Raw genomic sequence first — 25,274 nt, forward strand, 5'->3', positions numbered from 1 at the left:
GATTGATCCCTGTGTTTTGCCAGCTCAAAAATGAATTATTATTGTGTTGGGAATGGTGCACCTTATTTTGTTTATGAGCTTTGTATTATATATCATATGAAAAACGGATGTATTAACTGTTTGGGATAGAATTTTTCTTAGTAGAAAATAAACCATTTCCAGAGTTTGTTATAAGAGTTAGAAAGGTTTTTTCCTACTGAATGATTTGTTTTAAAATGTTGTTTCAGTTTCTGTTACTATGGCAATGACGGCAGGAACTACAACAACCTTTCCTATGAGCAACCATACCCGGGAGAGAGTGACTGTCGCTAAGCTCACGTTGGAGAATTTTTACAGCAATCTAATTTTACAGCATGAAGAAAGAGAAACCAGGTATAATAAAGGCTAGTCAAAATTTTCTACTAAGTTAAATAAGTTGTTATGCTGTGAGTGGAGAAGAAACATAATTTCCATGAACTATGACTGCTGTGTATCCCTGCATGCTATTTTTGAGTTTCTCACATTGTCACCTTTCAATCTCCCTATCTTTCCCAAGCCCTATGTAAACACTAGTCTAATTCAGTCTCTATAAACGTAGTTATATTTTTATACAAATGAAATCATATCATATATAGTACTTTGTGTCTGGTTTCTTCACTTAGCATCATGTTTGTTTTTTTAATTAGAGAAATTGTAGGTTTACATAAAAGTCATAAAAAATACAACATTCCCATTTACCCCCTTATTGTTGATATTTTGCATTGATGTGGTACTTTTGATACAATTGTTAAAAGAATATTAAAATATTACTGTTAACTATAGTCCATAGTTTACATAGATATATTTTTTCCCTTATACTACCCTGTTGTTAACACCATGTAGCACTAATGTACATTTGTTATAATATGTGAAAGAACATTCTTATATTTGTGCTATTAACCACAGTTATTGTCTACAACAGGGTTCACTGTGTAATACAGTCCCATGTTTTATCCTCTTGACTTTCCTTCTAGTAATATACACAATCCAAAACTTCCCCTTTCAGCCACATTCATGCACATAATTTAGTGCTGTTAATTACACTGAAAATAAGGTACTGCCATCCTCTCTATCCATTTCCAGTTATATACAGTCAACCTAAATAGAAATTCTGTACAAATTATGCATCAGTTTCCTATTCTCTACTCCCGTTCTATCTCCTGGTAACCTATATTCTAGATTCTGACTCTATGAGTTTGCTTATTATAATTAGTTCATATCAGTGAGATCATACTATATTGTCCTTTTTGTGTCTTGTTTATTTCATTCAACATAATGTCCTCAGGCGCTTCATTCCTTCCTACGGCTGAATAATATTCCATCATATATACATGTAAAATGAACTAGTCTAGAAATGTAACAGGCAAAATTGAGGGACACATGAGGTACTGTGAGAAGTTATTTACAAAGTTTAAAATGGGTAAGGGTCTAACACATGAAATGCACAAGACAACATTTTAATTAGGAAGAAATTAGGACCAATATATAGCAGACAGTCAATAGAAGAGGAAATGGCTATCAAGCACATGAACACATGTCCACACACACTTGACTTAGGCGAATGAGTACCAAATACAGGTAAATAGCTCTTTCACCCATCTTTGTGTTGTGTGACCTTGTGGAGAGTCCATGAGAATCCAAGCTTAAGTTTCACTCTTATGTTTTGGTCCCAGAGCATGCCAAGTGCAGGTAAATCACTCTCCATCTCTATCATTTAGCTTCAGATAAATAATGTCATCATAGCAAGACCTGTGGCCTAGGATGAAGATGCAAGCCTTGCGGACAAAAGGAACAACTGCTTCCTCTTGCTTAGGACTTTGTTGCTTCTTCAAGCTGAATAATATTCCATTGTATGTGTATACCTCATTTGGTTTATCCATTCATTGGTTGGTGGACACTTGGATTGCTTCCATCTTTTGGCAATTGTGAATAATGCCATTAAGAACATTGGTGTGCAAATGTTTGTTCGCATCCTTGCTTTCAGTTCTTCTTGGTATAAACCTAGTTATGGGATTGCTGGACTGTAGGACAATTCTATACCTAGGTTTTAGAGGAACTGACAAACCGCCAAACCGTCTTTCACAGTGGCTATACCATTTTATATTCCCACCAGCAGTGAATAAGTATTTCTATTTTTGCAGTCCTCTCCAACACTTGTAGTTTCCTGTTTGTTTAATAGTGGCAATTCTAATAGGTGTGAAATGATAACTCGTTGTGATTTTGATTTGCATTTCCATACTCACTAGTAAAGATGAGCGTCTTTTATTTTTTTTGAGGTTTAATTTTTCTTTTCATTTTTAATTTTTTTTATGTTATAACATACATACAAAGCAAAGAAATAAAAAAGCAATAGTTTTCAAAGCACTCTTCAACAAGTAGTTACAGAACAGATCCCAGAGTTTGTCATGGTCTCCCGTATGATCCTCTCACATTTTTTTCCTTCTAGCTGCTCGAGAATATAGGAGGCTAGAGGGCTTAAATATTTTTTATCATCACAATCGACTTTTTTCCTTCTTTTTTTTTTTTGTGAACAATAACATATATACAAAAAAGCTGTAAATTTCAAAGCACAGCACCACAATTAGTTGTAGAACATATTTCAGTTTGACATGGGTTACAGTTTTACAATTTTAGGTTTTTACTTCTAGCTGCTCTTAAATACTGGAGACTAAAAGAGATATCAATTTAATGATTCAACATTCATATTCATTTGTTAAATCCTATCTTCTCTGTACAACTACACCATCATCTTTGATCTTTCCATCCCTCTCTTTAGGGATGTTTGGGCTATGGCCATTCTGAATTTTTCATATTGAAAAGGTCTATCATTAATATGGGGTAGGGAGATAGAACTATCTGATGTTCTGGAGAGGCTGACCCTCTAGGTTTCAGGACTTTTTCTGGACCAGGGACCCATCTGGAGGTTGTATGTTTTTGGAAAGTTACCCTAGTGCATGGAACCCTTGTGGAATCTTATATATTGCCCTAGGTGTTCTTACAGATTGGCTGGAATGGTCCTGGTTGGGGGTTGGCAGGTTATGATAGGTAGCAAGGTCTAACTGAAGCTTGCATAAGAGCAACCTTTAGAGTATCCTCTTGACTCTATTTGAACTGTCTCTGCCACTGATACTTTGTTAATTGCACTTCTTTTCCCCCCTTTTGGTCAAGATGGAATTGTTGATCCCACAGTGCCAGATCTGGATTTATCCCTGGAGTCATCTCCCACTTTGCCAGGGAGAGTTTCACCCCTGGATGTCATGTCCCATGTAAAGATGAGGGCAGTGATTTCACTTACAGAGTTGGGCTTAGAGAGACTGAGGCCACATCTGAGCAACAAAAGAGGTCCTCCAGAAGTAACTCTTAGGCATGCCTATAGGTAAGCTAAGCTTCTCCGCTACCTACATAAGCTTCACAAGAGTAAGCCTCATGATTGAGGGCATGGCCTATTGAATTTGGTTGTCCCTGAAGTTTGACACAGTATCAGGGAATTCTCTGATGGTAAGGTTTAATAGTTCCATATTCTTTCTCCCATCCCTCAGGGGACTTTGCCAGTGCTTTTTGATTATCTGCTTAGTATACTCTAGATGTATCCAGGCATTACAATAATCTATACAGGATTAAAGGATCTCTTTCTTATTCTGTGCTCTCTGTGTTTCAATTGTTTACAATTGAATGAGCTATACAGATAGGAATTTTCAGTTCCAGACCAAATAAACCTTTCTTCCATTGGTCTCAAAGAGTATGTGTGGTTCTGAAATATAGACACTGTCTTCCTTACCCCTGTGTTCTGAATTACTTTAACCCCAACCTTTTTGGCTTTGTTCTTATATCTAAATATCAGGTTATGTATATAAAACAGCCTCTCAAAATCCAGAAATAATAATCACCACTACGGACTTAATGTGTCTGCTCTAAAAGCTTACAGTCTAGGCCCCTGTTTTCTTATAAGCATTTCTAAATGTGACCATACCATTGTTGTTCTTTTGTTTCTGGCTTATTTTGTCTCACCAAATGTCCTCTATGTGCATTCACATCGTTGCATGCCTCACGACTTTGTTCCTTTTTGTAGCAGCACAACCTTCATTAATAAGTATACACCATCGTTTGCCAATCTACTTCTCCTTCAGTGCATCCTTCAGCCACCTGCATTCATCCGGCATCATGTAGAGGGCCCAAAGTCCACAATCCATCAACATTTTCAATTTTAGATAATTTCATTGTTCTAAGAGGAAGAAAACCAATAAACACACCCTTGCCAAATAGGAAATTTAAACCTTCTCTTAACTCTTCTTCCTCCCTCCATTATTTCCCTCTGCTGTAGCTGTGGTAGTGCTGATGGTTTCCTTTTGAACATAGTTCATAGCATGCAATAGCAGTTTTCCCCCTGTACCCTGGACTTAAACACTCTTTGTACAAGAATCATATCTTTGAAGTAATTCTTGTGAGAACTAATTCATATTTCTAGTGTGAATCAGTGGAACACGTAGGTCTATACAACTCCTTTCAATCTTGTTCATCTTCAATATGTTAATATTACTCATAGACCCCCTAGAGAATCACCTTCGCTTCTATCTATTCCCTTACATTGGACTTCAATCTCATTAGCTAACGGTTCACCCATCTCTAGCTTCTATGTATCTCTAAGTCCCCTCTATTCTGTGTTATAAGCCTCTGATTATACCTTTATGCTGGTCATAAAAGTGGAATCATACAGTATCTTTCCTTTTGTGTCTGGCTAATTTCGCTCAGCATTATGTCCATCTTATCATGTGCTCCAGGACGTCATTTTGTAAAAGTTTGAGCAGGATTGATGTTAATTCTTTTTTGGAATGTTTGATAAAATTCCCCTGTGAAGCCATCTGGGCTTTTGTTTGTAGGAAGATTTTTGATAACTGATTGAATTTTTTTTACTTGTGATTGGTTTATTGAGCTCTTCTATTTCTTCCTGACTCAATATAGTTTGTTTGTGTGTATGAAATGTAATTTGTCCATTTCATCTAAGTTGTCTAGTTTGTTGGCATATAGTTAGTTGTTCATAGTATCCTCTTATGATTTCTTTTATTTCTTCATGATCTGTGGTAACGGCATCCCTTCTCCTTTCTGATTTTGTTTATTTGTATCCTCTCTTTTTTCTTTGTCAGTCTTGCTAGTGACCCATCAATTTTATTGATTTTCGCAAAGAACCAACTTTTGATTTTATGATTCTGTTGTTCTTTTGTTCTCCCATTTATTTATCTCTGCTTTAATCTTTGTTATTTCTCTTCTTCTATTTGCTTTAGGATTAGTTTGGTGTTCTTTCTCAAGTTCCTCCAGGTGTGCTGTTAAACCTTGATTTTTGGTCATTCTTATGTTTTAATATAGGCATTTAGAGCAATAAATTTCTGTCTCAGTGCAGCCATTGCTGCATCCCATAAGTTCTGATAAGTTGTATTCTCATTTTCATTCATTTCCAGATTGCTACTGATTTCTCTAGTAATTTCTTCTTTGACCCACTGGTTGTTTAAGAGTGTGTTATTTAATCTCCATGTATTTGTGAATGTTCTTGTTCTTTGGTGGTTATTGAGATACAGCTTCATTCTGTTGTGATCAGAGAAAGTGACTTGAATAATTTTTGTGTTTTTAAATTTATAAAGACCTGTTTTGTACCCCAGCATTTGATCTATCCTGGAGAATGTTCCGTGAACACTAGAGAAGAATTTATAACCTTGTGCTTTTGGGTGCAATGACCTATATATGTCTGTTAGGTCTAATTCACTTATCAAGTTATTTAACTTCTCTATTTCCTTGTTGATCTTCTGTCTGGTTGTTCTGTCTATAGAGGAGAGTGATGTATTGAAGTCTCCTACTATTATTGTTGAAACATCTGTCACTCCCTTCAGTTTTGCCAGTGTCTGTCTCATGTACTTTGGAGCTCCTTGATTGTGAGCATAAACATTTATGGTTGTTATATCTTTATGGTGAATTGACCCTTTAATTAGTATATATATAGTGTCCTTCTTTGTCTCTTATAATGTCCTTACATTTAAAGTCTATTTTGTCTGTTATTAGTATAGCTACTCATGCTTTCTTTTGTTACAACTTGTGTGGAAAATCTTCCATCCTCTCACTTTCAATCTGTTTGTATCCTTGTGTCTAAGATGAGTCTTTTGTAAGCAGCATATAGCTGGATTATGTTTCTTAATCCATTCTGCCAATCTATATCTTTTTTTTTTAATTAATTAACGGAAAAAAAGAAATTAACCCAACATTTAGAAATCATACCATTCTACATATGCAATCAGTAATTCTTAACATCATCACATAGATGCATGATCATCGTTTCTTAGTACATTTGCATCGGTTTAGAAGAACTAGCAACACAACAGAAAAAGATATAGAATGTTAATATAGAGAAAAAAAATAAAAGTAATAATAATAATAAAAAAAAAACACCTATAGCTCAGATGCAGCTTCATTCAGTGTTTTAACATAATTACTTTACAATTAGGTATTATTGTGCTGTCCATTTTTGAGTTTTTGTATCTAGTCCTGTTGCACAGTCTGTATCCCTTCAGCTCCAATTACCCATTATCTTACCCTGTTTCTAACTCCTGCTGGACTCTGTTACCAATGACATATTCCAAGTTTATTCTCGAATGTCGGTTCATATCAGTGGGACCGTACAGTATTTGTCCTTTAGTTTTTGGCTAGACTCACTCAGCATAATGTTCTCTAGGTCCATCCATGTTATTACATGCTTCATAAGTTTATCCTGTCTTAAAGCTGCATAATATTCCATCGTATGTATATACCACAGTTTGTTTAGCCACTCTTCTGTTGATGGACATTTTGGCTGTTTCCATCTCTTTGCAATTGTAAATAATGCTGCTATAAACATTGGTGTGCAAATGTCCGTTTGTGTCTTTGCCCTTAAGTCCTTTGAGTAGATACCCAGCAATGGTATTGCTGGGTCGTATGGCAATTCTATATTTAGCTTTTTGAGGAACCGCCAAACTGCCTTCCACAGTGGTTGCACCATTTGACATTCCCACCAGCAGTGGATAAGTGTGCCTCTTTCTCCGCATCCTCTCCAGCACTTGTCATTTTCTGTTTTGTTGATAATGGCCATTCTGGTGGGTGTGAGATGATATCTCATTGTGGTTTTGAACCAATCTATATCTTTTAATTGGTAAATTTAATCTGTTAACATTCAAAGTTACTACTGAAAAGGCGTTTCTTGAATTCACCATCTTATCTTTTTTATTTTATTTGTCAGATCTATATATTCTTTTCCCTCTTTCTCTTTGTATTCTTTAAATTACCCTTAGTGATATTCTTCAATTCTGTGCCCTCCTCCAAACCTCACTCTCCTGTCTTCTTTTTCAGCTGGCAGAACTCCTTTTAGTATTTCTTGTACGGTCGGTTTCTTGTTGACATGTTCTTTCAAGACTTCTTTGTCTGTGAAAACTTTAATCTCTCCCTCAGTTTGGAAGGACAGTTTGTCTGGGTACAGAATTTTTGGCTGGAAATCTTTCTCTTTCAGGATCTTGAATGTATCATACCACTGCCTTCTCACCTCCAGGGTGCTAGTTGAGTAGTCTGAACTTATTTCGTTTCCCTTGTGCGTAGTAGATTGTTTTTCTCTTGCTGCTTTCAGGATTTTCTGCTTTTCTTCCACATTACTGATTAGTAATCACAGACTGATTAGTATGTGCCTTGGGGAAGGCCTATTCACATTTATTCTGTTTTTTTTTAACTTGTATATTTATATCCTTTATGAGGGTTGGGAAGTTTCCCCCCATTATATCCTCAACTATTCTTCCTAGCCCTTTACTCTTCTCATCTCCTTCTGGGACACCAGTGATTCTAATATTTGTGTGCTTTGTTTTGTCTATCATTTCCCTGAGATACAATTCAATTTTTCCCATCTTTTTTGCCATTTGCTGTTTTGAGTCTTTGAAGCCAGTTATCCTTTCCTATATATTACTTATTCTTTCTTCTGTCTCTTCATATCTGGTGTTGTGTACCTCTGTTTATTTGATCAACAGAATCTTGAATCTCTGTGATATCTGCTGTTTTTCTGAAAGAGGAATTTCTTTCAGATTCTTCTTTATGCTCTTCTACTATCTTCTTGATCTCCTTTATGTCATTTGGTATCCCACTTATTTTATTAAGTAGAGTTGTATGAACATCTTGGATTAGTTGTTCCAATGTCTGTGTCTCCTCTGGTGTTTTAATTTGTTCATTAGGCAGGGCTATATCTGTCTGCATTGTGATATCCTTAGTAATCTTCTGCTGTCTTCCTGGCATGTAAATATCTTGATTGATTTATTTTGGGAGTTGATTTCTTTCAGTAGTCTAAGGCCTTGTGTTTGCAGAATGGTTGTAGAGCAGGGAGCAGAGTATGGGGTGGGGCATTCAGTGCAGTGATTTGTTTCAGGGCAGGTATAGGTGCAGCTTGGGGATGTTAACGCTGATGCTTGTGAATGTTGGTGCCCAGTGGCCAGGAAAGATGTAGCTGTGGGGATGCACCAGTCTGGGGGGTGTAAACCTGGTGTGCACCTGTCTACGGCATGGAGCCCTATGTGCTCATGCGTAGAGCTGTGGCAGCAGGTTGTCGTTATAACTTCATGGATTGGGGAAAGTTGTGAGCCAGCTGCCCAGGTCAGCACTTTCTCAGAGCTGGGAAGTGTGGCTGAGGACCCTGCGCATGTGCGATTCTAAGACTTGTAAAGTGTGATTCCCAGAGCTGACTGATGTGATTGGGGGCCCGCGCGCATGCAAGGACCTAGGAGTGCCTTAAAACTGATGCGCAGAGCTCAGGGGGTGTGGGGTGTGGCTGTGCGACACAATGAGAAGGGGGGCAAGGGTAGCCTGGATATGGAGGTTAGTGCCCACAGCCTTTATGGGCTGGCAACAACCTGCAGGGAACAGAGAGAGGGAGCTAGTGCTCAGGAGGGGTGCAGGAGAAGTGGGTTGGGCTGCATTTGGGGTGGGGGTGGGGCAGTTATGTGCACTGGGGGCTGGTGGGGTAGGGGTGCCTAGAGAGCAGTGAATAGGAGTGGGTGACAGGGTTTGGGTGCATGGGGTATGCAGTGAGTCGCCGGTCATGGGCCTTTGCTGGTGAGGGTAGCACACCCAAGGAACGTGGCCTGGCTTACTTCCTAGTCCCCACCTCCCATTTGTGCACTCCTGCAGGCTCCACACTTCTGTGGCAGGCCCCAGCTTTCTGCCCCTCATTTCCTCTGCCTCTCATTTCCTCAGCCTCTGCAACCAGGGCTGCCCCATGTGGTGCAGAAGCCTCTCCCAGGTCAGCCGCACTCCCGAATTGCTGCCTCAGTTGCCCTCCTATCCCTTCGACCTTTCTGTGGAGCAGGGCTAATCTTGAGCTACTCTATTCGGCCATCTTCCCAGATGTCAAGATGACCATTTTTTCTTGTGCTTTTTAGCCATTTCTGTTCCTTGATGTCTATTCACGTCTTTTAGATTGCATTTTGTCTTTTTATTAAGTTGTAGGATTCTTTTATATATTACTGCTATCAAATCCTTATCATATAGGGGGTTTCCAAATATTTTTTCCCATTGAGTTCCAAATATTTGACAAAGTCCTTTGGAGCACAGAAGTGTTCAGTCTTGAGATGGTCTCATTTATCTATTTTTTCTTTTATTGCTTGTGCTTTGGGGACTAAAACCCATTTGATCATGTTATATAATTCTTTTAAGGTACTGCTGAATTCAATTTGCAAGTATTTTGTGGAGGATTTTTTCATCTATATTCATTAGAGAAGTTGGGCCTTAATTTTCTGTTCTTGTATCTTTATCTGACTTTCATATTAAGGTGATTTTGGCTTCATAGAATGAGTTAGGGAGTGTTCACCTCTCTTCAATTTTGTGGAAGTCTTTGAGCAGGATTGGTATTAGTTCTTCTTAGAATAACTGATAGAATGCCTCTGTGAAACATTGGGTGAACTTTGAGAGTTGAAGTTAAGAACACAGGTTATCAGGAGATAGAAATAGAGTAGAGATTGGGCATATAGTACTGAAAGAATACAGATCCTGCAAGAGGACTGTAACAGTTCAGAAATGGGTAGCACAATATTACCTGATTGTAGCACAATAATATATGTACACTGAGTGAAAGTGGAATGAGTATGATTGAGGGAGAAGGACTGGGGGGCATGTATGAATCCAGAAGAAAATACAGAAGATAAAGACTGAAATGATATACTTAGGAATGCCTGGAGTGGACAATGATGGTGATTAACTGTACAAATTAAAAACATTTTTGCATGAGGGAGAACAAATGAATGTCAGCATTGCAAGGTGTTGAAAATGGATGGTATACATAAAGAAGTACAGTCAATGCAAGCTAGAGTCTATATTCAACAGTAAGATTTTAATATACTTCCACTGAATGTAATAAAGACATTATGTCAAAACTAAATGTCAGCAGTTGAGGGGGGCATGGAGAAGGGATACGGCTTCTTTGTGGAAGAAAAGGAATGTCTTCAGATAGATTATGGTGGCGAAGGCATTGTTATATACTTAGGTTGGATTGTATGATGTATGAATAAAACTGTTGAAAAATTAACAGAGAGAGGGCAGGCCATGGTGACTCAGCAGGCAGAGTTCTCACTCGCCATACTGGAGACCTGGGTTCGATTCCTGGTGCCTACCCCTGCAAAAAAAAAATAAAGAACAGAGAGAAATAAATGCTAGAGAAAATATGGAGAGAGAGATGTACATATTCACTGTTGAGAAGTGCAGCCCCTTGGACAGCAATGTAGTGGTTGCACTGGATGCTGGGGATGGGGTTACTATATGATCCTGAAATCCCATTGCTCAGTATATACCTGGAGACCTGAGTGTGGGGACACAAATGGACACTTGCACACTGGTGGCAGTGGTGGCAGTGTTCATAATCCACAATGGATGAAGGCAGCCTAAGAGTACAACTGGGTAATGGAAGTGGGAAATATGGTGTATACATACAAGGGGCTACTACTGACTGACTGCAAGAAAGAATGAAGTTATGAGGTGTACAACTATGTGAATGAACCTAGGGGACTGTATGTTCAATGAAATGTCAGAAGCAGAAAGACAAATATCACCTCATTCATGTGGACTGACTATGATATAAAAACTTCGTGAACTGAAGTTAAGAGCATGGGTTATCAGGTTGGGGCCTATTGTAAAGGGTCCTAGATTATAAGCTCTTAGAAAGCAGTCACATATATTCACAAGTTGTAACTGTTATTTTTAAATTCTGAGCTGTTTGTTTATAACCTGGTCGTTCCCAGAAACTTTGGGTATTTATATGACACCTGAGACTTAGTTATAGCTCTGAAGCTATGAAAATCAACAGTAACCCTACAGGAACTGTTTAAAAAGTTGAAAAAGGGATCTGATTTTAAGTTGAAATATGAATGAAGCTGATCTGGATAGGACTAAGGTAAATCAGAAGGCAGAGTAAAAGATGATATCGTCCATATTTTAAAACTTGAACTTCTGTGTGAGATCAAAGGGAGAGATGTTTATTTGGTACAAAATTTATATTTTGGGTAGTGCATTTCCTTATTTAACTTGTATGGTCAGTTTAGTTGAACACTGTAAGTACATGGAATCTTGAATAAGGCATGAAACTTTGTTGGTTGTCCAGGTTAGTATGATGCCCCGATATATCCCAGAGTAATTTTGGCAGTGAGTAAAGAAGTATTTGTATGGTCTCCTCGTGGCACTGGGGAGAAAGGAGGAAAGTGTACAACTTCTCCATTTGGAGAATTTCTTACATTCTCGCAAACAGTGGAGACAACCAAATCAATAGGCCAAGCCCTTGATTTTGGGATTTGCCCCTGTGGGACTTAGTCCTGCAAAAGATAGGCCACGCCTACTTAAAACTGTACCCCAGAAAAACTCTTTTGTGCTCAGATGCAGCCTCTCACTCTAAGCCGAAGTGGCAGGTGAGGTGACTGCCCTTCCCCCTCATGCTGGATATGTCTCCCAAGGATGTAAAATTCTCTGGCAACGTGGGACAGAAACCCTGGGATGAGCCAGGACCTGGCATCAAGGGATTGAGAGAACCTTCTTGACTAAAAGGGGGAAAAATAAATGAGACATATGTATGTATGCTTCTGAAAATGAGAGTGTAAAGCCCTCCCAAAAGTAATCAAGAGTCACACTAAATTGGTTAAAAGGGAGAGATGTTTAGTTGATATAAAGTTTATACTTTAGGTAGCATATTACCTAATTTAATTTGTATGCTCAGTTTAGTTGAACAACATAAATACATGGAAACTTTTTTGAATTATTTTTATTGTAAAAAACAAACATTCTTGACATGTTTATAATCGGTGGCTCACAATATCATCGCGTAGTTGTGCACTGATCACCATGCTCATTTTTTAACATTTGCATCTCTCCAGCAAAAGAAATAAAGAAAAAACTCATACATGCCATACCCCATACCCCTCCCTCTCATTGACCAGTAGTATTTCAGTCTACCCCATTTATTTTAACCTTTGTTCCCCCATCATTTGTTTTTATTATCCATTTTTTTTTTACTCATCTGTCCATATAGTAGATAAAAGGAGCGTCAGACACAAGGTTTTCACAATCATACAGTCACACTTCAAAAGCTATATCATTATACAATCATCTTCAAGAAACATGGCTACTGTAACACAGCTCGACATGCAGTTGACAGGCTAAGCTTTATTAGGCCTAAGAGTCACCCCCAGGAGAACCTCTTTTGTTGCTCAGATGTGGCCTATCTCTTTCAGCCAAAATGGCAAGCAAACTCACTGCCTTCCCCCCCTCTATGTGTGACATGACTCCCAGGGGTGTAAACCTCCTTGGCAATGTGGGACAGAAATCCTAGGATGAGCTGGGACTCAGCATAAAGTGATTGAGGAAATCTTCTCGACCAAAAAGGGAATAAAGAAATGAGACAAAATAAAGTGTCAGTGGCTGAGAGATTTCAAACAAAGTCGAGAGGTTATCCTGGAAGTCATTCTTATGCATTATATAGATATCCTCTTTTAGTTTATGTTCTAGTAACCTAGATTCTTGAAGGTGATTGTATAGATACAATGTTTACAATATGACTATATGATTCTGAAAACCTTGTGTCTGATGCTTATATACAGGGTATGGGCAGATGAGTAAAAGATATGGGTTAAAAAATAAATGAAGAAATAATAGGGGGTACAAAGGGTAAAATAAATTAGGTAGATGGAAACACTAGTGGTCAGTGAGAGGGAAGGGTAAGATATATGATATGTATGAGTTTTTTCTTTTTATTTCTTTTTCTGGAGTGATGCAAATATTCTAAAAAGTGATCATGGTGATGAATACACAATTTTGTGATGATATTGATATTGTGAGCCATTGATTGTACACCATGTATAGAATATATGTGTGTGAAGATTTCTCAATTAAAAAAAAAACTAAAGAATACAAGTGGTAAGAAAAATTAAAAAAAGAAAAGATAATAGCTTTTGCAGTGTGACTGTGTGATTGTGAAACTCTTGTGTCTGATGGTCCTTTTATCTAGCGTATGGACACTTGAGTAAAAAAGTATGGATAAAAATAAGTAATAGGGAGAATAAGGGGTAAAATAAATTGAGTGGCTGGAAATACTAGTAGTCAAGGAGAGGGAGGGGTAAGGGACATGGGATATTTTGTTGTTGTTGTTGTTGTTTTTAATTTCTTTTTCTGGAGTGATGCAAATGTTCTAAAAAGTGACCATGGTGATGAATACACAACTATATGATAATATAATGAGCCATTGATTGTACACCACATATGGACTGTATGTGTGCAAAGATGTGTCAGTAAAAATATTTTTTAAAAAATGTACCTGTGAATCCATCTGGTTCTGGGTGTTTCTTTGTTGGGAGGTTTTTGAAGACTGAGTCAATCTCCTTACTTGTAATTGATCTGTTGAGGTCTTCTATTTCTTCTAAAGTCAGTGTAGACTGTGTTTCCAGGATTTGTCCATTTCATCTAAGTGCACTACTTTTTTGGTATAGTATGCCCTTATGATCCTTTTTATTTCTGTGGGGTCAGTAATATCCTCCCCTCCCACTAATTTCTGATTTTATTTGTTTCTACTCACGCAGTCTAGCTAAAAGTTTCTCAATTTTACTGATCCTCTCAAAGAACCAAATTTTGTTTTTCTTGATTTTCTCCGTTGTTTTTTAATTCTCATTTTCATTTATTTCTCCTAATCTCTGCTATTTCTTTCCTTCTGCTTGCTTTGGGATTAGATTGCTAGTCTCTTTCTAATTCTTCCTGGTGTCCAGCTAGGTCTTTGATTTTAGCTCTTACTTTTCTATTTAGATCCATCCATTTCCGTCAACACTGCCTTCACTGCATTCCCCAAGTTTTGATATGTTGTGTTGTCATTTTCATTTGTCTCAAAATATTTACTGATTTCTCTTGCAATTTCTTGTTTGATCCACTGATTGTTTAAAAATGTGTTGGTTGAACCAACTAAATTCTGAAAACATACTCTTGCCACAAGAGAAATTTAAAAACCTACGTCTGTCACAGCAAGAACATTGCTACCAGCCTGTTCCAACTGAAGACGCCCAGAAACCCAATTAATGATGCCCCTGCTCAGCTTCAAGCAGTTTATCCACCACTACCACCTCCAAAGAAGAAAAAAAACTGTGGTCTTTTGTCTGCAGGAAGTAGCTAAAGAAAGAGTGTGCTGTCCTTGCTCCCTTCAAAAATTGCTTTGAACTGGGCTAGAGCATCCCCCCAAACCTAACCCCAGCTCCAGTCAATTTTATTAAAATAAAAAGGCAGGAATGTCAGGTCTCAGAGAAGGAACTTTACGTATAAGATGGACTCTGTAACCTGGAGGCCTCTAAGTTTCTTTCTCTCAGCTTCTTGTGCAGAGCCTGATGTTTGAGAGACAGAGCAGAGTTCAGTAACAGAGCAATGTGTCAGAAACCCAGCAACCAATCAAATCATAAATTAACAAGCCCCCATCCAATCAAGGGATGACACACCACCTATTGGACACCCTCCCCTCTCGATGTCACTGTATCTTTAAAACACAACTCCCAGAACAGAAAGCCAGAGCCATTTTCTCTTTCCTTTTGCTGGCTTCCCAGGTGGGAGCCATCTTCAGGCTCCCACCTGCTTTCTCTCTTTAGCTCTCCCACCTACCTTTTCCTTGCTCCCTCACCCCAATAAGCCTGTTAAGCTTTGAAAAAAAAATGTTTTGATTAACCTCCATATATCTGTAAATTTTCCAGTTGTCCACCTGTTATTGATATCCAGCTTCATTTCAGTATGGTCAGAGAAAAGTATCTTTTATAATTTCAGTCTTTTAAAATAAATTGAACTTGTTTTATTACCCAGCATGTGGTCTATCTTGGAGAATAACGCAGGGACACTTGCATGTATATCTTGCTGTTTGGGGGTGCAATGGTCTGTTAGGTCTAGCTTAGTTATATTATTCAATTTCTGTTTCTTTATCCATCCTTTGTCTTGATGTTCTGTCTGCTGATTGAGAGTGCTGTACTGAAGTCTCCAACTATTACTGTAGAGATGTGTATTTCTCCTTTTAATTTTGCCAGTGTTTGCCTCATATATTTTGGGGCACCCTGGTTAAGTGCATAAATATTTATGATTGTTATTTCTTCTTGGTGGATTGGCTTTTTTATTAATATGTAATTTCCTTCTTTGTCTCATAATAGCTTTGCATTTAAAGTCTCTTTTGTCCAGTATTGGTATTGCTTCCCCAAGTCTTTTTTGGTTTCTGTTTGCATGGAATATCTTTTTCTAACCTTTCACTTTCAGTGTCTTTGTGTCCTTGTATATATGGTGAATCTAGACAGCATATAGATTGGTCATACTTTTTAAATCATTTGACAATCTGTGTTTCTTGATTGGGGAGTTTTATCCATTAATATTCAATGTTATTACTGTATAGGCAGTACTTCAACCACTTTATTCTTTGGTTTTTATATTTCACATATTATTTTTATCTCTCTTTTTACCTTTAGTTAACCTTACTTATAGTTTTCATTTCTACTCTCTGTCTCTCCTGCCTTTTCCTTTTTGCTTGCAGAACTTCCTTTAGTGGTTCATATAGGGCAGGTCTGTTGTTGAATTCTCACTTTCTGTTTATCTATGAATATTTTCAACTCTTGCTCATTTTTGAAGGACACTTTTGCCAGATAAATAATTCTTGGCTGCCAGTTTTCTTCTTTCAGTATCTTAAATATATCATATCACTGCCTTCTTACCTCCATGGTTTCTGATGAGAATTTGGCACTTAGTGTGGTTCCCTTGTATGTGATGAATTACTTTTCTATTACTGCTTTCACGATTCCCTATCTTTGGCATTTGACATTCTGATTAGTATGTTTCTTGAAGTAGATCTTAAGTATTTATTCTGTTTGTAATATATTGTGCTTCTTGAATATAATATGATTTCTTTCTTTCTTAAGTGTTGGAAAAATTCTAGCCATTTTTCCTCAAATAACTCTTTCTGTCCCTTTTTCCCTTCTCTCCTTATAGGACACTCATGATGCATGTTTGTGCACTTTGCTCTCTCTGCTCAGTTTTTTCCATTCTTTTCTCTATCTGTTCTTCTGTCTGTAAGATTTTGATTGTTCTGTCTTCTAGTTTGCCAGTTCTTCTTCCCATTCAAATCTGCTCTGGTATGCCATAGTGTATTTTTAATCTCTTCTATTGTGCCTTTCATTCCCATAACTTCTGCTACGTTTCTTTTTATACTTTCAAATTCTCTGTGCTCTCCCAATGTGTTCTTAATATCCTTTATCTTTTTAACCTTATTTTGCTTCATCTGCTTGAAGTGGCTTAGGAGATTTGTTTGAAGACCTCTGATTAGTTGTTCCAAGTTCTGTGTGTCCTCCACCTTTTTCATTTGTTTCTTTGACTGGGCCACATCTTCCTGTTCCTTAATATGACTTGTAAGTTTTTGCTCATGTCTAGGCATCTGATTTATCTTGGTCAGTTTGTTCTGAAGGTCTTTTTCTATCTCTTGCCTAGGGTTTTATTGTTGATTGGCTTTGTGTTAAGGCTCTTCTTTTACACTTGGTTCAATTTATTCTAGAACCTTTGGAATTCCCCATATTTAACTGATCAGTTTTTTCCAGTCTTCTTCATATGATCTTTATTTATTTATTTATTTATTTATTTAGGTGTGTTTTACAGTGCAATCACATTTTTTTTTTATGTGACTATCCCATTATTGCAGCACCATTTGTAGAAAAAAAAGTTGTTTTGAGTGCATGGGCTGGGAATCGAACCCAGGTCTCCCACATGGCAGCGAGAATTCTACCGAACTACCCCTGCACCCCTTCATCTGATTCTTTCCCTGGGTATGTGGTACAGTTTAAGATTACACTATTTGTGCATTTGTTTCACTCCCAGGAGAAAATTTCCCTTCTTCTGTTTCTTCTCTTGAATGCTGTGATCTTTTCTGTTTGTTTTTGTTTTGCTGTTATAGTTTTTTTTTTTAACTCTCCTTTCATTGCTTCTAGCTGCTTTTGACTGCAGGGCTAGTTCTGGGAGGAGGGTCAGCCTGGAGAGGACTTTCCTAACTCTGTATTTCCTAAACAAAATAGGACCAGGAACCCAGAAGCAGGCACAGACAAGTTTCAAAGAGCCCTGGTGAGAGGGTCAGGAAAGACACCAAACAGCCTTTTTGCTGACTCCCCAAAGCCATGCTTTTCTGGTCTGTCCAGCAGATTTTGCTCTCCATAAACTGTTCTCTGCAGACCTAAGGAGGCCCTCCATCTTTAAACCTCCACCTTTCGGGAGCAGGGTTGAAACAATGGCCGGGGTGTTCCATGTCTGGGACAGGCTAACATAGCTGTTCAGACCTGTGTCTAGTGCTCTAAATTCACTGTTCAAAAGCCCTTATCTATACCTGGTTGTGTGCTCCCTGCCCCAACCTCCTGTTCTTGGGGAAGAGGGCTTCCGTGTCCCTCTGGGTCCACAGCATCCAACCGTGGGCCTGAGGTGGCTTGCTTGGATAGTGGGGTATGGGCGCTGGAATCCACTGCAGAGTGAGTTTCTTATAGTTCTTTTTTTCTTTTTAATCATTGTAAAACCTGTGTTTGCGCAGTAAGTTTCATAAACCAATTTAAAATTAAAGTAACAAGAAAAAAATCTACAGTAATTCAGATAGATAGCCAAGTTCTAATTCTAAACATTAAACACTATCTTAGCTACCATATGATTAGCTGTCAAAACTGTGTAGGTTCTCAAAATATCAAGTAGAAAGTTCTTACTAATATCTGTATTGCTAGCGTAATGACCTATCTTACTAAATATTTTCCTGATTTCAGGAATATATGAAGATACAAATATTTTTACAGTTAACATATGAAAATCTTAACCACCTAAAATGGATATCTTAGTTAGCTTATTCATAGGCATAGTAAAAAAATCTAAGGAATTATCATAAAGTCTGTTTGTACAATATGTTTCATAAACCAATTTAAAATTAAAAGAAGGAACGAAGAAAATCTATAGCTACAGACATCAGGATTTCTTAAAGTCTAACTATTAAACACTATCTTAAATATCATTTGATTAACTATCAAAATTGTGTATGTTCTCAAAATATCAAGTAAAAAGTTATTATGAATATCCACTTTGCTATATTAGTGAGCTGTGCAGAGTTTTTTACTTTAATTTCTCAGCCTTTTTTTGTCCTGCTCTTCCCTGGATGCTGTACAGTTCTTGCCTGGCCTCCACAGCCCCAGAACAGTTGTATCAGACAGTTTCTGCCTGTCCACTAGCTGGGTGTGGAGGAGGAGTGAGTCCTGGAGCTCCTGACTCTACCATCTTCCCTGGAAGTTCTCTATTTATTAGAATTTTAAAGGTTCATTGGCTTTTCACACTGAACCCTTAAAGTTAATTAAAATTTGCCTTCTATTCCCAAATAATGGGGGTAAGAATAAAGTATCTACTGATACATTAAAAAAAAAAATGGTTTCCATTCAGAGCTGTGGAAGTCAAATGAAACATTCAGCTCCTATTTTGCAAAAGCTTAAACTTTAAGAAAACATGATGAATTTTTATGGCTTGGCCTGTTAGATAAATAATAATATTTATTTTAGGGGAAAAACTTTTTTTTTTAACATGGGCAGGCACCGGGAATCGAACCCGGGTCCTCGGGCATGGCAGGCAAGCACTCTTACCTGCTGAGCCACTGTGGCCGGGGAAAAACTATTTTTAAAAAAGATAGAGGAGAGGGCAGGCCATGGTGGCTCAGCAGTCAGAGTTCTTACCTGTCATGCTGGAGACCTGGGTTCAGTTCCGGTACCTGCCCATGCAAAAAAAAAAAAGTACAGGAGAGAGTATGGGTCTTCCTGTTAAGAAATGTTGGTAACAGATGAAAGTTACTGCATCTCTCCTAGAATTAGGAATGATTTCATGAAGTGTTAGGTTTGGAATTGGTTGAAGACAGAGATTAATAGAGATTTGAGAGATGATTAAAAGTTGCTTATATATTGCTTATAGTCCTCCCAGGTTAATGGTCCTTTAAATCTTTAATTCTTTCTGAAGAGGAAAAAACTCTGTAGAAGTCATTCAGGAAACAGCTTTGCATTGCCTAGGGGTGCATGATAGCCAGCCCGGAATCTGATGTTAGAGACTTATTCCATTCTAAGGATTTGGGTTTGGGCGGTGGATAACACAGAAACGAAATATAAAAATCAGTGGGTCAAGAACATGTTAGTGGATATTGTGGATCTCATCTTCTCCATTGAGATGCTCATTTATCAACAGGCTTTAGATAGTTTTGTTAATAGAATTTTCCACAAGAAAGAAAGAAATTGGTGATCTTAATTGTTTAGGAAGGAACTTACCTTTGAAGATATTGTCCTGAGTAAAAAGTACCCTAACATTTGTATGATGGTTTCAGTCCAAAACCAGTGTACCCACTTGGGTAAAGCCTAGAAAGAGCCTTATTCTGGCACAGTCCAGAAATCATTAGGAGTTCTCCCAGTTTATCTTTAGGAAAAAACAGTATAACAGAAATTAAACTATTAATAATCACTTGGAAGTGAGTTGAAAATGTCTTCCACAACCATTTCTCCATTTACCATTTTTTCTGCCTACCCTGACCAAAAGGGGGTGAAATGCTTAGCTTAACTAAGTTCAAGGATACCTATCTTTAAAAAAGGAATAATTAAACCTGCCTGTTTTTTAGAAACACAAACATTTAGTAGTTAATGGGTTATTTTACATCCATGTATGACTTCCCAAGTTTTAAAAAATTAAAATAGACTAAAATACACTCAACTGGATTGAGCATATTTCCTTGACTAGTTAGCAATAGTAAGAATAGATGTTAAATGAGGGACTTAGACAAGATAATTTAGCTAATGAGTATTAGAACCAGGATTCAAACACAGGATCATCCACTTTAAAAATTTAGATTTGTAGCTGTTATCTTTACCTTTATATACCCCTAGTCTAAATGTTGATAAATAGTAATGATTTTAACGGCTTGAACATTAGATGGCAGAGCTTTCAATATTAAAACATACCTTTCCTAACAATTAGTTTAGGCCAGAAAGTGAAATACTTTTTAGATGTAAATTATTCATTGGTGTGAGAAAGAAAGCTCTTCTTAATGACTTGAAAGGGTTTGTTTTTTAGCATAGATCACTGAAGCAGTAAACTTGAATAAATAAATGTATATTTCTTTAACAGGAGTAGTTAGGAATTTAGTTAAAACTTAAATTATTTTTTCTTTTGAAAAGGCAGAAGAAATTAGAAGTGGCCATGGAAGAAGAAGGATTAGCAGATGAAGAGGTAATGTAAGCTATAATTACTGCAACCCCCCTGACTTTTTCATTTATGATAAAAAAATGATTTTAACTTCAGTAATATGGATTTCAGTATTTGAGAATAGGTTTCTTACTTTGTTGCTGTTTCAATTTGCTAAAGCTGCTGAAATGCAATACACCAGAAATGGCTTGGCTTTTTCAATGGGGTTTTGCCAGGTTACAAATTTACAGTTCTAAGGCCATGGAAGTGTCCAAATTAGGGCATCAGGAGGAAGATACCTTCTCTGAGGAAAGGCATCTGGCATGCAGGGTCCCTCTGTCACATGGGAATGCACATGGCAATGTCTGCTGGTGCTGCTCTCTCAGTTCTGGTTTCCATGGCTGTCTTCAAATGTCTCTGGGTGTTTTTCTCTATGTTCTCCTGCTATACCTGCCTTTCATCCTCTCATAAAGGACTCCAGTGAAGACTCATCTTGAATGGGCTGGATCACATCTCAATTGAAATAGCCTACGCAAAAGGTCCCAAACACGATAGATCTGCCCTTACAAGAATGAAATGAAAAAACATGGTCTTTTTCTGGGGTACATAACAGATTCAAACCAGCACAGATCCTATCATGATTAAAAAGGTAGCTTTTTAAAATCTAAGAAAATATACTTGGTAAATAGTATCTGCAGTATCCTAGGTATGTGGAACAGGAAAGTGAGGCACCAAGACAATTACTCAATTGCAAGAGCTTATCAAATTTTTTTCTAAATATTTCTTTTTTCTTTTGGATGGGCAGACACTGGGAAGTGAACCTGGGTCTCTAGCATGGCAGATGAGAATTCTGCCACTGAGGCACTGTGGCCTGCCCTCTAAATGTTTCTTAAAAGTATCCACTGCCTTAGTTCTAATGTTATACCCTGTGTTAGTCAGGGTTCTCTAGAGAAACAGAACCAACAGGAGGGATCTGTAAATATGAATTTTATAAAGGTGTCTCATGCGGCCATGGGAATGGAAGAGTCCAGAATCCATAGGGCAGGCTGTGAAGCTGGCAGCTCTGTTGAGGGTCTAGACTAACTTCACTGGAAAGGCTCACTGGCTGAAGAAGCGGTGAAAGAATCTCTTTTCTTCCTTAAAAGCCTTCAACTGATTGGATTACCTCATTGCAGGAGGCACTCCTTAGTTGATCTCAGATGTCATTAGGCACAGATGCAATCAACCGACTATTGATTTAATATACCAGCTTCCAGTTTATCAACTAGTGTCAAAATATCCTTACAGCAATGGTCCAGCCAGTACTTTCCTGACCAGACAACCGGGCAAATCATCAGCCAAGTTGACACCAGAACCTAACCATCACATACTCTAATTAAATTCCTGTATATTTCATCTGAAGAATAACTGCTCCCTTATTTCAAACTTGGCCCCACTCCTACCCCAACTTTTCTGCGTGTTACAACCAGGCAGAGTGATTTTCCTGAGAAACAGTTGATTACTTCACTCCTTTACTGAATAACCATCATTGACTTCATTGCTCTCAGGATAAGGGCAGACTTTTTAAGACTGGCATAGAGAATTAGGATTTAGCCTCTGCTTGTGTCTCTAGTCTCTCTTGTCACCACACCCCGGAACTGACCAACAATATTGAACTACTTTAGTTTCCCCTCTCTCCCTATGGACTTCTTCACTTTCTATATGCCACTTGGACTTCTTCCTAACTCCTGCTGCCCAACTATTCTAGGAGCTTTAGGTCCCACTTAGGCTTTACTTTTACTGGGAAATCGTCCCAATCTCCTAACGTACTCCTACATTCTACTGTAACACTTTGTTCCAGTGCCCATATTGCACATAAGATATTGTTCTCCATAGACTAGAAACTCCACGACTTCCTAGACCATGTCTTATTCAGCATTACATCTCCAGAGGCTAGAATAAATATTTGATGAATAATTAACAAATGAGCAATGGATGGTGCCCTCAAGGAATGTACAGATTAGAAAGAGAGATAACGCTATTGTATGTGTAAAATTATGTGTAAATGGTAGAATGTGGCAAACATTGAAAATACAAAGATTTTTTTTTCTAATTCAAGGAATCAGTAAAGGCTTAATGAATGAGGTAACCTTTAATTTGAAGTTTAAAGAATGGGTAGAATTTCCATTAAAAATAAGAGAGAGATACAAAAGATGACTAGATAGGCAGAGTAATGAGTAATATTATTTGAGCAATAAAGGAAATAGTACGGTAAGTTGATAGCAAATAATGGTAAAGTAGCTTGGAATAGCTTACTAAGAAATGTATACTTTTCTAGGCAATAAGGAGTTACAACCCATTTTAATTAGTTTAACAGTTTTTGGTGATCAGAAAAGAGTTCCATATTAAAGAGTAGACCTCCAGCTGTTGATCTAAAATATTGCTATCTAATCTTCCCTGACGTTTTTCCAAGGACTGTAGCTGTATCTTTATAGTTGCAACCAGAGACAGGTTGGCTTTTACAGTGGGGATTTATTTGCTTACAAATTTACAGTTCAAAGGCCGTGAAAATGTTCAAATTAAGGCATCGACAGGACAATACCTTCTCTGAAGAAAGGCCACTGGCACCTGGCTCACCTCTGTCACATGGGAAGGTACAGGGCTGGCATCTGCTGGTCCTCCTCTCCCAGGCTTCATTGCTTTCAGCTTTTGGCCTCAGCAGCTTCCCCTCTGAGCATCTGTGGGTTCTCAGTTAGCTTCTCCAGGGCTTTTCGTGTGAACTTTTCTTAATTTCATCTCTCTTAAAGGATTCCAGTAAAAGGATAAGACTCACATTGAGATTTGAACAGTGAATAAAAAAAGTATATGCAAAGTCCCCTTGGGGGGATGGTGAGAAAGGGGAAAAATTCAACTTCCCCAGGTAGAGAATTCTTGATATTCTCACAAGCAGGGGGACAACCAAAGCAATAGGCTGAGCCCCCAATCTTGGGGTTTGTTCATATGAAACTTAACCCCACAAAGGATAGGTCAAGGCTACTTAAAATTAGGCTTTTGAGTCACCCCCAAGAAAACCTCTTTTGTTGCTCAGATGTGGCCTCTCTCTCTCTCTCTCAGCCAACACTACAAGCAAGCTCACTGTTCTCCCCCTCTCTGTGTGGGACATGACTCCCAGGGGTGTGGACTTTCCTGACAACATGGGACAGAAGTCCTAGAATGAGCTGGGACTCAGCACCAAGGGATTAAGAAAACCTTTTTGACCGAAAGGGGGAAGAGAGAAATGAGACAAAATAAAGTGTTAATGGCTGAGAAATTCCAAACAGAGTCGAGAGGTTATCCTGGAGGTTATTCTTATTCATTAAATAGATATCACCTTTTTATTTAAGGTGCAACAGAGAGGCTGGAGGGAACTGCCTGAAAATGTAGAGTTGTGTTCCAGTAGCCATGTTTCTTGAACGTGATTGTATAATGATATAGCTTTCACAGTGTGACTGTGATTGTGAAAACCTTGTGTCTGATGCTTCTTTTATCTACCATATAGACAGATAAGTAAAACATGGGTTAAAAATAAAAAAATAATAGGGGGAACAAATGTTAAATTCAGTAGATGGAAGTGTGAATGATCAATGAAAGGAAGGAGTAATATGTTATGTATGTTTTTTTTCTGTTTTCTTTTTATTTCTTTTTCTGAATTGATGCAATGTTCTAAGAAATGATCATGATGATGCATATACAACTATGTGATGAAAAAATGTTCATATTGTATGTTGATTGGCTTTATTAATAAAAATTAAAAAATAAAAATAAAGTGTCTTCAGATCACACACACGCGTGCATGCACACACACACACATACACACACACGACTCACCTTGAAAGGGGTGGGTCACATCTCAATTGAAAGAACTAACCCAAAGTTCCCACCTACAATTGGTCTGTACCCACAGGAATGGATTACATAACAACTTCAAACTAACATGCAGTATTTAAATCAAATAACAAAATATTTTATGATTTATCCCAAAGATGGTTACTTTTTTGATCAGTTGTCTCAATCTTGAAAATTTACATAATTTTACATTTTAAATTATTTATTATGTACGTAAAATTTCAATGAAATATTTTAAAAACTCATTTTATATTTGTTCCTTAAATCTTATAAAAGTAATGATTTAAATCTGTATTAGAGTATGGAGAAAAAATAAGACAGCACATCTTTCTTCATTTTTATTATTAATATTAATAACTTTCTTATAATTAATAAACTACCTATAATCATAACTGTATTAATAGCCATTATTCATCATCATATTGATATGAAAATCTTAAACATAAAATCTTAACTTGGAGTCTATGAGAGAAGTTACATAACAGATGGCCAAGAGTCTAGCAGGCAACATAAATGAGAGAAGCTGGTAGGTTGATTTCATAATGCTATCTTAGGTTGTATTCCTTTGGTCTAAACACAGTTTGTTTGAGGTGGGTTTTTTTTTTAAATAGCTTTATAAAAATAGTATCTGGTTATTTTTTAAA

At 37.5% G+C, this 25,274-nt stretch overlaps 1 protein-coding gene across 5 annotated transcripts in view; it reads left to right on the forward strand.

Moving 5' to 3' along the window:
• The window catches only part of STK38L (serine/threonine kinase 38 like), a 140,856-nt gene that overhangs the window by 90,844 nt on the left and 24,738 nt on the right, over positions 1–25,274 (forward strand). For all 5 annotated transcript variants that reach the window (XM_077170378.1, XM_077170380.1, XM_077170379.1 and 2 more), the window contains 2 exons: positions 228–372; positions 20,760–20,811. In XM_077170378.1, the coding sequence (XP_077026493.1) occupies positions 228–372; positions 20,760–20,811 (197 nt within the window). The remainder of the gene's footprint in view (positions 1–227; positions 373–20,759; positions 20,812–25,274) is intronic.

This window comes from Tamandua tetradactyla, chromosome 7 (genome assembly GCF_023851605.1).
Source record: "Tamandua tetradactyla isolate mTamTet1 chromosome 7, mTamTet1.pri, whole genome shotgun sequence".
NCBI lineage: Eukaryota > Metazoa > Chordata > Mammalia > Pilosa > Myrmecophagidae > Tamandua > Tamandua tetradactyla.